General features: G+C 35.2%; 1 protein-coding gene across 4 annotated transcripts in view; it reads right to left on the reverse strand.

Annotated features, from left to right (window-relative positions):
* Kiaa0825 (KIAA0825 ortholog) overlaps positions 1 to 16,241 on the reverse strand; it is a 382,609-nt gene that overhangs the window by 198,392 nt on the left and 167,976 nt on the right. For all 4 annotated transcript variants that reach the window (XM_048811422.1, XM_015483674.2, XM_048811424.1 and 1 more), the window contains exons 15-16: positions 11,452 to 11,676; positions 3,541 to 3,946 (exon numbers count right to left, since the gene is read on the reverse strand). In XM_048811422.1, the coding sequence (XP_048667379.1) occupies positions 3,541 to 3,946; positions 11,452 to 11,676 (631 nt within the window). The remainder of the gene's footprint in view (positions 1 to 3,540; positions 3,947 to 11,451; positions 11,677 to 16,241) is intronic.

Consider the following 16,241-nt stretch of genomic DNA (forward strand, 5'->3'; position numbering starts at 1 on the left):
TTTAAAAAATATAGGCCCCCTCTTCTGCTCCTTTTCTGTAACAGATACATAGCAAAGATCATTACTTTGATTATTCTTCCAGAAAAAGGGTTTACAATCATCACACTAAGAATGTTGAAAACAGTCCTGAAATGTTTTTTTTTTTTTTTGGAGAATGCATATATATATATATATATATATATATACACACATATATATGCATATATATGTGTGTGTGTGTACATATATATACACACACATATATACACACATATATATACACACATATATATGCTTGTCCTTCATTTTGAAAATTGTTTACATAATAACGGATAACAAAATATTTTAAACACCTCAAAGTATACTCATGTAAAAAATTATGATAGTCATCACACATGCTACATATTCCACACTAATTTTATTACAATTCCTATTGGATCATGTTAGGCTTTTCAGTCTAAGTGTTCTTAGGAAAACTCATGGTTTCTACTGTTTCTCAGGCTGAATGAAATTTATTGTGGTGTAATCAGCTGTGTACTGCAGTTCATTACTGAGATTTTGCCATGATTATAAAATTAGTTCTGCTAAGAGTCAGTGCCGTTGACCTGAAGACTGAACCAAATGATACCCAGCTGCTGGACATTAACTCTGATATTGCTTCCACATGTAGCTTCAAAATGTCCTCAAAAAAGAGGAAAGAAAGAAAAAGGAATTTCAAGATCCTATAAGCCTTAACCCCCCCAAAAGCAAATCCCACTCTGACTTAGCAATATTCATCAACTAGCATAAATCTCTTTTTTAAAAATGGCCTCTATGAGAAATTTGCATGTATCTTTTTGAAGCTGCATGCAGGTTGCAAGCAAAATTTCTTGTTGGGTTTTGTAGAGGCTGACATTGAAAAAGTTGAGGTTCTCTGACAAAGGAGTATCTCAGTGTCAGCCCCTGAATTGTATCCTTTCCTGTCCATCACTGTGCAGGTGAAGCAAATGATTGGATTCAGTCAATGCTATGATTAATGAGTTCCTCTCTGGATTTGGGACTGCCTATCAATCATGTCATTAGGGAGAATGTGCCCTGAAAGAGGCAGACCTTAGCCAAGGAATAACTGCATTAATCTTAATCTGTATATGCACCCAGCCAGCCAAGTCAGGGTCACCATGATGAAAAACAATAATCTTCAACTCGACAAATTACTTTGCAAACACAGACATTTCTTTAGTTTTGGGGCTGTGTGTTCTCCAGAATGTAAGTTGACTGTTTACAGCTTGAGAGTTACTACAAAGTGAAGGTTATTTTAATGAATAGTAATACTTTCAGGCAGTATGCAGGACAGGCAACATTTACAGTTGCCACCTATTTGACTGCAGTTATTCTCACCTTTTCCATAACAAAATTCAAAGTTAAATCTGGATGCAAGTGCAAGAAATCTAGTTAATGATATCATGTAGGTTCCAAGATAATCTTCATGAGGAATTAAGATTTATAACAACAGAAGAACTATTTTGGTGTAAATGTTTATACACCCATATTTAAAAAAAAATATGGCAACCCTTTACTTTATATAGTATCATGATTTGAAATGCATTTTTCTTAATAGTATAGATCTATTAACTTAATAATCATCAATTTATGAGACATTCTTAGAGTAGAAGTCCATCTGTATTTCGGATAACCAATTTAAAATTGAAGTCAAGAAGAAGGATCCTTATAGTGCCCAAACTCTGTACGAGATTAATATAAGTGAGTTAAATCAAATTTAACTTTTTAAAATACATGTAATAAGTAACTTTAAGTCTGCATTTTTATATATTGATAATTCAGAAACTGAGACATAGTATTGTACTAATTATTAGCTAATTATTCAGAATCTTTGTTGATTAAAATATTTTAAATCAGCAATGCTTTGTTTTTGATGAATGTTCTAAGAGATTGCTAAGCAATTTTTTGACTCATAACTAGTCAGCTAAATATTAGCTAGACAGCCTCACACTACAGGGGATACCAGATGTGTTGGTGTTGCTTATAAAACTTTAATTGAAATCAGCTTTTGCATGTAGTCCAGTTATATTACTTACACATGCTTTGAATAGATCTTATTTGATAGAGTGGCTTCTAAATCAGTAGTATCATAAATTTAACTTTTAAAATAAAATCCGATCTACAATTTTTACTCTTCTCTCTCTCTTTTATAATCACTGTATAATGACATCTGGCCTTAATCTTTTAGTCACTGGATTAAAGCCTGTGAATTGGTATTGAATACAAATATGAAGATTAAGAAGGTCACTGTCAATGTGACTAAGCATTTGCCTGACTGCTATTGTTACTTCTGCCCAGGGGACATCCAGAAGTAAATTTCTAGAAGTCAGTATGACAAGACCAGGAAAATCACGATTACCTACTTTTCACCATATGGATTAATATAAAGTCTTAAAGATTAACATAGACTAGCTAAGAGCATTAGTTATAGTACTAACCAGTGAATGCAAAATGTATTCTAATAGTTTATAAATAATAAGTGCTTACTAATTCTAAACTTGATGCTAAGAACTTTATGTTATTTAATTTTTCAAAACAATTCTGTCATCTTGGTTTCATTGTTAAAACCGAGGCTTTGAGAAATTCAGTAACTTGCACAAGCTGACCTATTTACAAGGGATTTGTATTTGTTCCTCTGATTCTAAAGCCTGAGCTCTTTACCACTACCATCTACTAGTAACAGTAATATTTCAAGTGGCTTTTAGTCTTTTCAGGCGGAAAGTTATTCTAATATCTGCTAGCAACATGAATATACTTTAACAGAATGGGGACAGTGTATGTGGATGTTTAAAAAAAGGGCTAACTTAGTGATCTGTAGACCATCTGAGCCGGAATTCCTTTATCAGTATCATGCAACTCTATACCAAAAGACTAATTTTAAAACAGGAAAGCTCTATGTACATATTTAAATTCATCAGGGACCCTTAAAACTCTTTGCAATACCACAAATCACTTAGCTCTTGGTGACAAACCTATGAGAAGGCTGACATTTTCATATTGGAACAGCTGGGTGTGTTTATAGCTTGAGTGTGATATGCCCTACTTGCCCTCTGGGATTCTTATATTACCAGATGAAAAATGTGTACCTTTTTGACAATCAGGTACACAGAAAGCAATAAAAAGGCTTTCATATCCTAATTCCTTCTTAATTTAATCTCTGTGCCCACTCCACTTACAAAACACTTCATATCCACTAGATACCTGTTTATACACTGAAAAGGAATGAAATTAAATTCTTCTGGGTGTAACTTCCACCCTTTTAATCGGAAACCTTTAGATGGTGACTCAACAAGTATAGTGTTCTTGTGTATCAATGGGATTCAAATTTTTTGAAGACAAGGAACCCTTAACAGTAGTGTTTAGTGGGATACTTATCTTTTCCTATCCTCATCAAAGTTCCCATGAATTTAGCCAAATGACCAATGCTGCCCATCTGATAAGATTTTGTTGTGGTTGTGTTCTGGTAATTTTGTTATTGTGAAAGTATGTGATGAATTCAGTGAGAGAAAAACATTGCCTTACCATTCAGTGCTCAATTTCCTTGCTTTCAACAACTGGTGTTCAATCCATTTGGGCTTTTGTTGCTCAATGCTTTGTATGACTTTTTGGGTCATTTGATTAGGGCTACTTTGCTCTCCTATGATGCTACCCAAACACACACAAATTAAACCCAGTTTCTCTTTACTCCATCTGTCAAGGGAGGCACCTGTTAAAAGTTCTACTGCGTTTCCATCTTTAAATATGCGACGTATAAGTACAATCAAGTTCCAGACAAGCAGGCCAGCTATCTTCAATTCAACAAAGTTTTTTGACATTTTCCTCTCAGACAGAAAAAAGAAGTATTTAATTGGGGGAGGCAAACATGCAATCACCGTAGGTAACTTGCTGATTACAATAGATACTGCCTGAGCAGCAAGCCTTGTGAAGCCTGGGGAAGAAAAGACAGAAAAGGTATGATTAATATTAGCATTTGCGTTCCATCACTGCATGGTTTTGTGTTGTGTGGGGATGTCTAATTTTCATGGAGAAAATTGTTGAGAAGAGCAAGTGCTTGACATATTCCGACAGAACTCTACTGGGATCTCCTGCAGCATTACCCAAAGTCCCCCAAATCCCAAACTTGCCTTTTCTGTTTCCTTCCATAAATGAAGATTAGAAATTTCAGAATTATAACTTCTATTTTATCTTTTAAGACTGCTGCAGCTTTGAGGACCCTAGATGTCCTCCCTTAATTAACAAATGCAAATGTATTCCTGCTGGACCTCAGTAGCCTTTGATACTTCTGAGTCTCCTGTAAGAATTTCTCCTCCTCCCTGGGGAACTTTGAATCATCCCTGCTCTTTTCAGGACTGGCTCCTCTTCTCTTCATTCTTAGCCTAAATGTCACCCTCTCAGTTGAACTTGCTTCAAATCCCATTCAAAGCAGTCCCTTCTTACTCTTCCTTGCTATCATGGGACCCTGTTGTGTTGTCTTTTTTATAATTACCTGTTATAATTATATCCTTTACCTATTCATTATCTGTCACTCTTCACTAGAATATAAGCTCCAGAAGGTCATTACTGTATCCCTAGCACATAGTACCTCATTTTTAAGTTATTCAATATTGGTTGAATATTGAACCAATAAACTCGTTTTTATTTACCTCTACTATTTTTCTTTGCTTCTTTGTGTCCCATGCCAGTTACACTTTCTACCAACACCTCTTAAATGTGGGTATTTTCTGAGCAGTCCTTAACCTCTGGCTGGTGATTCTACGTGTTCTCCTTTGCTTGGTGCTACTTCTCTGAAGGATATATTGATATTTCTTTAGATTGACATTTCTCTGTCTGCACAATTGCCATTCAGGGCTGGATAAGTTTTTGTTGGGATGAGGTGCCCTATGAGGCATGTTTAGCAGCATTTCTGCCTGGCTTCTACCCCTAAAGGCCAGTAACATTCCCCTCAATTGTGACAACCAAAACTGCTCCAGGCACTGCCAGATGTCCTCTGGGAGCAAAATCACCCTGAGTTGAGAACCATTCTTGATTGCAATCCTATAGCTCCAGCTCCTTTTTGGGCATTGCATTTCTCTTTCTGAGTCACCAATAATTCAATATAATCATTATTGTCTTCCTTCCAAATTACTTGGCCCTCCTCTTCTCTCCCTCCCTTCCTCCCTCCCTTTCTTCTTTCCTTCCAGATGTCCTGTTGATACTTCATACAAAACCAGTGACCACCATTGGTAAATCTTCCTACCCTGTTGTCTCTGAAATCCTCTTTATCTTTGCTGAGACCAACCTCGCCCTACTTCAAGCTCTTCCTCACAAATGGCACCTGGATAATGAACATACTCTCCTGACTTATCTCCATATTCCAGGCTATGTCCGGCCCCTCCTCTGCACTGTAAATCCAAATTCATCCACAGTAGTGGTGAGAAACTGATGTGACTCCATTTTTGAGAAACCAGCCTCTACCTCAGAGCAAAGCCTGTCCAAGAAAGGGGACATGACCCTTGTCCTTGGAAAAACCAACAGAGCACTCCTTGGCAGATAGCCACCCTGCTGAGTTGTCTGTAAATAATGGGAGAGATCTGTGGCACCAGGTGTCCCTAACTCAGTTAGGCTAGGTGAGGACCCATAGCAACCCCCTAGCAACGACCAATCAGCATGAGACAGGGAAAATACCTGGGATGCCCCATGACCCCCCAGTAGTCTATGGTGGTTGATAACATGTTGGGAAACCATGTAGTTTAGCACATACACCCCTCGTGGCTTAAACCAATCAGTTCAAAGGAAACCCCCTCTTGTACTAACCAATCACCCCTACCCAACTTGTTCCCACCAGTGAATGTGCTAATCAATGTTAAGAGTTGTTGTTTGATTTTCCTGCAGTGTGAAATGATTTGCTGTGTGATGTTGTGACGCATAAGAGTATCCCCCCAAAACCTATAAATCCTCACTGAACAGAGGACAGGGACTCACTCCCTGGGACCGCTGCGTCGGAAACGGTTGTGAGTCCAGGCTCGAGCTTGCAATAAAGACTCTTGTGTGCTTGCACTGGATTCAGCTCCTGGATGTCTATTGGGGTCCCATGAATCTGGCATTACACTGGATTCATATACAATTCAATTTTTATGATCCAATTTCTCTGCTACAATTGTTTTAGCTATTTTCCACTGGTGAGCAAGATAAGACTTCAAAGCTTGATTTTCAAAATGCTTCATAGCCCAGTGTCATACTGTTTCTACCAACTTTCTCTTTGAGACCTTCTATACACTTTACCTCTGCTTCAGGGTTGTGAATATCTATCATTCTCAATGGAATAAATACCCCCTTTCTTCATGGTTCACCTACCTGTATACTTCAATTCTTTGAAGTCCTATACCCTTTAATAAATTTATTTGAATATAATATCCATATGTCCATATGTCATATGGACAGTCATATGGATATTGGTAGTCAGCTCCAATAATGCACCATGCTGCATCATCTTTTGTATTATTATCTCTATTATTTATGTCATGTTGTTATTTAGGTCTTTGTGAGTTGTCTTACATCTGTATTAAAAGTTGCTGAAGAGCACAGGAGAAATCTCCCCAAGGCTTCCACAGAGCTGCCAGTGCACTTCCCAAGAGTGTGAAAGCACCTCCTTCAGTGCCTGTAGAAAAGAGTTCCTCAATAAGTGTATTCTTTTTATGCAAATGAATGTTTCAATGGATCTTAAAATATAGATAAAAGCAAAATCAAAAACTTCCTTGTGACCTCTCTTCTTTGTGTTGTTAAATTATTTTAAATGTCTTATTATTGTTCTTTATGTGTTTGTATTTCATACTCCCTATTCTACTGTCAGTTATTTGACTTCAAACATTGCATCTTATATTCCTCTATTCTAAAGAGGGTGTAAGCACAGGCACTGAGCAAACATTTAAATATCTAAGTAGATACCAGGTAAAGATTACCAACTCTCTTTACACCTAGACTTCTGCTATTTTATAAACTCTGTGGGCTCCAGGTACTCAAATACCCAAACACATCATTAAAGCTTAAGGCAAATTCTGATCAGAACCTTCAAGCTGATGATAAATGAATAAATCTATTCTGCTAATCACAAGGGCTCTGAATCTATGATGAGGTTAACAATATACCAGGGAGGAATCTTTTAACACTGTCTCACACTCATTTTTATGTCTTTATTTAAATAAGTTGACTTCTTCCTAATTCATTTATATGTAAAATATTAGAAACTATGCCAATTTTATAATTCTCAAAGTATGAAAAAATGTGTATCTTGTAATGAACCCAATATGGTTGGTACATTTATGAATTTATCATTTCTTCCTTCTTACACATGAACTACTGTAATATATTTGTGGATTATAAAACATGTGAGGAGGATATTCACAACAAATGAAGTAAAGACAAAATAAGGTCTTTAAATTAATTATTAAAATATCATCTATTAATTGTACAAAATAACAATTTTTAGATGATGATAATGTGATTTAATATGCTTTTATGTTTAAAATCTGGGATTAGTACAAAGGTCAGGTTCTCAGTTCAGTTTGTTTCTGTACATTGTTTTAGTGACTGTTATAGTTGAAAAAACTACTACCACTAGCATATACATATGTATCTCCACATGGAGCATGGAGCAGGTATATTATTAGCTGTGCTTACAAAAGCATGAAGTTTGTTTTTCAGCCTTAAAAGGCAATCAGGCAAAGCTGTTGTTGAAATCTGAATAATTAGTATCCATTGACTATAATATTAATTATTTATTCTTACAAATTGAAAATATATTTCATTTGTGTGTGTGTGTGTGTGTGTGTTTGGTACTGGGGAATGAACTCAGGGGTTATTTACCACTGAGCTGAACCCCAGTTTTGTTTTGTTTCTTTTTCTTTTTGAGACAGCTCTACCTGTCATTGAGGCGGACCTTGAACTTGTGATCCTCCTGCCTCAGACTCCCTAGACACTAGCATTATAGTTGTGCACCACTGTGGCTGGCTCATTTGTATATTTTTAAGAAAATGGTTCAAGGATTATAGAAACTCTTCATTCGAAGTATTTTTAAACACATTAGAAAATTCTATGTCTAAGTTCTTAAGTATATAGATATGATATTTTTATAAGTGATGTTGGTTTTCACAAAACTAGTATAATCTCTAGTTTTTACAAAATAAACTAAATTGCTGACTTCCTATAGCATTCTACATATTTCTGTCACCAATATCCTTCTAAACACTGCATGAGGTCAGTGACATGGATGCATGTCCCTTATGGTACTTCCTCTGCTTCCACTCTCCAGAATCCACTATTTCCATTGAAGCAATTGCTCCAATGATTTTACCATAATGCATTTTTTTTTAATTTTAAAAAATTAATTTACTGTTGAGAAAATTTCTTTACAGGTACATCTTTCTTTTAATTTTTGTCAAAGAAGCAAAACAAAAACAAAACTAGTTCTTTGTGTATTCATTCTTTTGAAATACAAGGAACCAAAGACTTAAAAGCTGAGCTACGTCAGAACAATCTGAATCTTCATCCAACTGTATGGTAAAGCTCCCCTGTATGATTTACATTTGTTTCTTTAAATCTTCAGTGTTGCTATGTAATGATATTTGCTGACAAAGAAATAAAGGAATGTCTTTTAGTTTGTCATCATACTGTTTACCATGCTCTGTCATTTTCACTATGTCAAGGACAAATGTTCCCTTAAGGTAGTGGCTATTTGTCTTTCAATAGGTTTGAATTCTCACAAGAAATGTCTTAAGACATTTATCATTGTTTACACAAATTTTGTGAAGAACATGATTATAACTTGACTTAAAACACTGCTGAAGAAATTACAGAGGTTTATCTTCAGGTTTCAGATGCTTGGTTTTGAAATCATTTTGCTAATCAAGACAACTTCAAACTATCTTTAGCTAATAGCTCAAGGCACAACACTCACTTAAAAAGGATTCACATTTCACAATAATGGATGGGAAGCCATATTTCAAATCATTTTCCTACAGGTTTCTTTCTATTTAAATTTTTTTATCTTTTTTGCCAAATTTGATTAGATCCTTATTGTTTTACTTTATGATATGACTGAGAGCTCATATTCGCAATCAAAATACATGTGAGACTTTTATCTGTGTCACTTTGTGCTCTTCACTGCCTTCCCAGTATTAAGCTATAACTGATTTGTCGATTTTCAGGAATATGTTAAGATCTCTTGAGTATTGCAAGGATTAATTTTGTTAATACCAGATTCTACAAAGCCAAGGTGTGTACACAGAAGGCTAAAGAAGAAATAAGGTTTCCCTGCCTATTACTTCTCCTTAATATTGTGCTCCTGCCCACTTAAGCCTCCTCACCTATTGTCCCTAACATATAAGTTGTTCGCCCAGACTGAAGAGGGGTTCCAGTGACAATCTCCAAGTGAGACTTTAGCAAACTTTTAATCTTTTCTTCCCATACACAAAAAAAACACCCCTGAGGTGTTTGCATCCGTTCTGAAATAGTTATACTAGTCTCCAAGGACCAAGAGAAGATATTACATATATAGCTTATCTCTGACTATAAATACAGAGCCTCATATATATTTATGAGTCACCTATTGAATGAATAGATGACTTAATGTCCAGCATATAAATAATCTCTGTCTTTTACAGTTGTCCCCTAACTCTTATCCAAGGGAGATACATTCCAAGACCTCCAGTGGATGGCTAAAACACATACGCTATGTTTTTTGCCATACATATATACTATAATAAATTTAATTTATAAATTAGGCACAGTAAGAAATTAATAATAGCTAATAATAAAATAGAACAATTATAATGATACTATAATAAAAATTATGTGAGTGTGAATTCTCTCCTGTGAAATTTAAAATAAATGATAATATTTTGGGCTTACTCTCAACCACAGAAGTGTGGATTAGCAATGAAAATAAAGGAATAAAGCAAAAAAGTGTGGATAAGGAGTGAATATAAAGGTTGAGCAGGGCTAATCTAAGAGTTTCTGTACTCAGAGCACAGAAATGAAGATCAATGGTGTTCCCCTAGTGTCATATCCACTTAGAATGCAAAATATGGTTCATAAAGTCACTTTCTTTTATGTATTCATGAGATCCAGCACCTCTTTGTGACTGGCTATATATTGTACTTCTAGTGATAATTTTATGAAAAATGTTATTGAGTAAGGCAGACCCTAATAACTGGTATCCATGTAAAATAAGCATTTTGGGAACAAGAAACTCTTTAAAACAGTACACAGATATTCTAAAATGCTTCTTAGAAACCAAAATATTTCACAAACAGAAAGCCACAAGCAAAAACAGTGCCACTCATATGGCATGGCACATTAACTATAGATCATGCCCCTGCTTTATTCAAAATGTATGAAATATCCAAAGCTAGAATGAAGGAGAGATGGCAACAACTCTTAGGCAAGGAAGAACTTAAGTAATGAAAAGGTGACATTTTCCAATTTCAATTAAATGGCTTTACTAGATTCAAAGGCAGTTTAATAGGGCTTGGGCAGAATTAAAGCATTACTATGAAAGGTCACAGATAGATAATTGATTGAGTTTGTAATATAAGGTCGCTGAATAAGAGCTACATTACTTAGGATCTCATGGAGGAGAATCAGAGAAAGACCAGTCCCTTCAATTGACTTTTGTGGGTTCTCCTGAAGTATTGATGAAAGTTTCCTTAGAGATGGTAAAAAAATATTCTCTTAGAGATGAATATGAAAGGAAAAAGTATTGTAGAAAACCAAAAGAAGATTCACAAATACTAATATTTAATATACTTTCAAGGGAATTTTGTGAAAATTCTGGAAATTTTCCTACATGTAGACAGGAAGAAAACATTTAAGAGAGAACTTAGTTAATAAAATAAATAAATAATGTAAACTGATGGTTCTTAAATGTAGTTGGTGGATGCATTGTTCTGAACAGAAACAAAGTCTCAATTCAGAACTACAGGGACTGGGGGAAAATGCCCTGTCAGAAAATACATGTAGTTACCAAACTCAATGCTATTTTTTACCTAAAAGCTATGCATGTAGGAGTGTTAACAAGAAGAAAAAGTAATAATTGGTGGTTTCAGGGGAAAAATTTAAAAGGAAGAATAATTAAACTGAATATCAGAGTAGTTTTCCTGAAAGTACAAATTCTAGATTACTCAATAGATTTAGAGAAATTTAGTCCACAACATGTGACTAATCTGTGAATACTAATACAAAAACAAAATATCACAGAAAATTTTGAACTGTTAAAAAAAGATGACCAGTTGAGTCATTTGCATCTCTAGTTTCCTTGTTCCAGTTTTCCCAGATATACTTGGAGGAAGAAAGATTAATATGCTTTATCAGTCTTATAGTTTTAGACGTTTACTTAACTAAATATCCTGGAATATTGCTTTTTTAGGGGATATTTTCTAGGAAAACAAGTATACTTACCTTTGCTTGAATCTTTTTTTTTGGTTTCCTTTGGAGTATAACTCCATTCTTTTGGAATGCTCTCAAGCAAACCATCAGGAACACTGTGCTTGCTTAGGTTTGTTTCACAGTTTTTCTCACAGTTCATCATAGATATCACCTTTTGGACAATGTCCTTGACAGCGTCAGTCAGTGCCAACCTCAAGCATCGAATGACCTCTGGCTCAGACTCCATGCACACTGAGGCTTTAAAATCAGAAGGCATGTTATGGTTAGCAGAATCAGGCAATCGGTTGTACCTCATTCAACTGGGAATACTGTTTCACAATAATCTAGTTTAAACATAAAGGGAAAGAGAGGAAATTTTACCCAAAAAATCATATAATTGATAATCATCTCATAAAACATTTGAAACTTCTTCCTGATAATAAATGAAAATTAAAATAATAGTAAATAACAATATCTACTGGTAGTTTTGGATACTGCTGGTAGAATATAAATGGCATGACCTTCTTAGATTACAACTTGGCAAATAATATCAAAAGCCTTAACATTTTATTTACCTGGTGACTACTTATTTTTCCTTTCTGTAGCACTTTATCCTAAGAAATTAATTAAGAATATACAAAGGATACGATGAAAGACTAAAAACTATCCAATGTACAATAATGTTTGAGTTGTTCAATTAGGTCCATATATAGTACAGATATTTATCTGTACTATAAGGACATATGTTGTGTATTTAAAAAATAAAAGTAGGTTAGAAAATGACATTCTATTTTTGTTTAAAAATACATACAATAATTAAAAGATGTACTCTTTTAAGTCAATGATAATTTTCAACAACTGATGGAATTTCACATCATTTTTTTTTCTTTCTTTCCTCTCTACTTTTTTTTCCTTCTTTCTTTTCTCCTTTCTTACTTCTCCCCTGCTCTCCTGCTTTCCCACCATCTTTATATGTATTACCCATGATGTACATACAGGACTTATGTGATATATTTCATAAAAAAGTTTTGTTTGTTTGGTTTTCAATATGACTGAAAGTCCTGAGACTAATACTTGAACCAATATAGAAAAACTACTGCATGCATTCTCCGACCTCAAGTTCCCCAGTGATTTTTATCAAATGACTGGTTTGTTTAAGAATAACTTTTTAACAGAAGCTCCATGGTGAAGATCTTGGTAATAGCCAGTACTGAGAGGTTAATTTTTAAACATAATACTTCCAACAGATGACGAGCTATTGTTCTTTACGGAAATAGTGGAGGATATAATTCACTGTTTTTTTTTAATATTCATTTTTTAGTTTTAGGTGGACACAATATTTTTATTTTATTTTTATGTGGTGCTAAGGATCAAACCCAGTGCCCCATGCTAGGCAAGCACTCTACCACTGAGCCACAATCCCAGCCCAAATTCACTGTCTTTTTGATGATGTTTCAAAACTTGAATTCTTTGAAAGGCATAAAGAAGCCTTTTTCCTGTATCAATAATTCATATGCATTTTGGTTAAACTCTTTGGAGCTATGAATTAAATATTTTTTGTTCTCTGAAAATTCAAAGAAGATAGACAATCTCTATTTCTTTTTGTTAAAAGACATATTTATTCCTTTTAAAATAAAATCAAAATATTGAAAATTGTAGAGAATATAATATACCTATCCCAAATAGTTACTTAAAAATTAAATGAATTAATTTATTCAAAGTGTTTGGAAGAGTAATTGGCACATAGTATGTACTATGTAAGTATTAGCTATTATTAATACCTAAGATAAAAGTTGTTTTATTTTTAATTGCAATGTTAGAGTGTAGGCTGATATTCATTTAATATGAGGTCCTTAGACATCTTGTGAACTAGATAATATTTGGAGGATTAAGCAATATCCACCAGGGGCTATAGCAGGGATAAGAAACAGATATAAAAGGAAGAAAAAAAGAAATGGCAAGCAAACAGGGAAAAAAAGTAAGTGAGGGCACATGTGGTCAAGTTATGCAGTGTCATAGTCTTTCTAAGAGTTTCTTCACCAAATGTTAAAGAGGGTGCCTAGGTTTCAAAGACACATAGCTTAGAGAGAATACAATAATTGCCCCAAAGTCTAGTTTCTGTAAGTCCAAAATATTAATTATTGATTATCAGCAACAAAAGAGAAGAGCAAAAGAAAGTATCATCCAAAATAATAATTTTTCACTGATTTTTTTCTGCTGTATATAAATTTTAGTGTTTCATATTAAATTAACTAAAATGAACAAAGAAACAGAAAATTTCAGATGATTCATATAACTTTAAGAATTCATGCATCACCATCTGATTTTCTAATATTTCAAATCAACATTAAAAATATGGAAAGTTTATTTAATCTAGAAGGGCTCCAGTGTCCTCATCTATAGAATGATGAGAAGGGAAGACAGAGGGTGGATAAGATGATGTTTATAGTCTTTCTTGGTTTTTACTTTTAATGATTCTATTTAAGACTCCCAAAAAGAAAATAACAAGTATTTCACAGCCAAGTACATACAAATCAATAAGAGCTGTGACTACCATTTTCTTTCACAGAACAGTAATCAGGAATCCTTAGAAGGAGGATGAATGATGGTCCTAACTCAAAAACAAGCTAAGGTCACCAGCAGCAATTCTGACATAAACCAGTTTACGTAAATTTACCTTTTGGTTAAGATACTAAGTTTATCAATTTTCATCAGTACAAGCTTCTAAAATTTGTTAATGACCAATAAATTCCATTTATTTAAAAATTTCTATAACTTTGAACAACTAGAACAAAGTTATTTAGTGGAGTTTTTCAGGCTACCTGTAAGGAAGATGTTACATGCAATAAAGAACAATCTAATTTGGTTTTATAAAACCAATGGAAATTACATCTGAATGTGTTTCTAAGTAAAAAGTTTTGGTATAAAAAAGTATTCTACTAAGATATTGACTAATCAGGCACCATTAGAAATAAGGTTTTCTGATAAAAAAAGCATGATTGAAAATATTTTGAAAGTATATTAATAGACTTTCTTGACACAGAAAATTAAAGTTTTCTTTGATACTTCAAGATTTTAGATGATAAAAATAAAAAAATAAATAAATCTGAACAGAATTAGGGTCTCAGTTTTGTATATAAGAATACTGGGAACCAGATAGTAAGTGATGAACCATCTGATAAGTAGAAAGGCAAGTATATAGTAGGCTTCTCCCCAGCAATAGACCTTGTTAAGAAAATGAAAAAGTGAGCCATAGCTTGGCAGGAAATGCACCAGTAAATGTAGCTGATACAGAACTTGTATCCAAAATATATAAAGTACTCTTTCCAACTCAGTATGACAAACAACTCAATAAGTAAATGGACAAAAGTTTTGAACTGATGTTTTAGAAAATAATATTTTCAAATGGCCATTAAGAATACAAAGAGGTACCACATGTCATAAATCATGAGGAACATGTAAATTAAGACTCAGGAGATAATATTACATTACCTTTAGAATGACCAAAATCAAAAAGACAATTCAAGTGTCAACCAGGATATGGAATGAAAAAAATTCTTGTACATTATTGGGAGGAATGTGAAAAAGATTACTTTGTAAAGCAGGTAGTAGTTTCTCATGCAGTTAAGCATGTGCTTTATCATATGGTCCAGTATTTACAATGGAAAATGAAAATTCATACAAGGACTTGTACACTAGCGTTTACTTATTTATTATGATCCAAAACTAGAAACAATCCACATGTCTATCAAACTGGCAAATAGATAAAATAGAAAACACTATTCAATAAAATACTACTCAGTGCATACTTACCCACAATGAGAAGAAATAAACTATTAATAAAGCATAATGTAAGCAAAATAAGCCAGATGCAAAAGAATACCTAGACTTCTGTTCATATGAGATTTGAGAGTTATGTAAAGTAAACTATTATGATACGAAGTGCATCAGTATCTTCATGGAGTTGGCAGTTGAAAGAAGAATTAACTACAAAAAAGAATGAAAGGGGAGAGATTGGGAAGATGGCGGTGAGGGGAGTGCATTGCCCCCGTGTGCTGCTTCACTGTGTGGGAGTATGACAAGTCAGGATGGCTAAAGGCTATCTTGTTAGGAATTTCCAGCAATAGTGGGGTGCTCCGGAACCTGGAGGAAGGATTTCCATCGCACGAGGATCGGCTACGGGGACTCAAACGCGAGAGGTTTGTCACACGGAGGGTAACACTGCTTATTCAGCAAATCGCCCCGCGGCTAGAGTCTGCAGCGCGCGCTGGGAAACGAGGAGATAGCGACGCAGGGATACAGCGCTGCAGTTTCTGCCAGCCGTGCAAGCACCGTACTCAGGGCTGAATTCTGGGTTTGAGACGGGGGAAGGAAGCGGTCCATCTCGGTTCTCCACACCGGTCAGACCACAGAGGAGGCCAGCAGCCACCATGTTGGAAAGCTGACGTCACCATCCCTGTTTTCGACTGACCGCAGCTCATTCAGCCATAGAACAGGTAATTTCAGGCTGCCATTCGCCTGCGGCTTGCAGACAGATTGCTAGGGTTCAGTGCCTGGGTGCTTCTTAGAACCTGATCTTATCGGAGCGAACACCGAGCACGGGGCGGCCGAGTTCCGGCTCCCGGAACCACCCTGGCCCAGGGCTGGGGAGCCTGCGGAGGCTGCTTCTTGGACCCTGCTCCTATCAGAGCATACACCAAGCACTAAGCGGCCGAATTCCGGCTCCCGGAACTGAGCCCGCGGGGACTGCTTCTTGGAGCCTACTCTTATCAGAGCTTACACCGAGCACGGAGCGGCCGAGTTCCGGCTCCCGGAACTGCCCT

Source organism: Marmota marmota, unplaced genomic scaffold (genome assembly GCF_001458135.2).
Source record: "Marmota marmota marmota unplaced genomic scaffold, marMar, whole genome shotgun sequence".
NCBI lineage: Eukaryota > Metazoa > Chordata > Mammalia > Rodentia > Sciuridae > Marmota > Marmota marmota.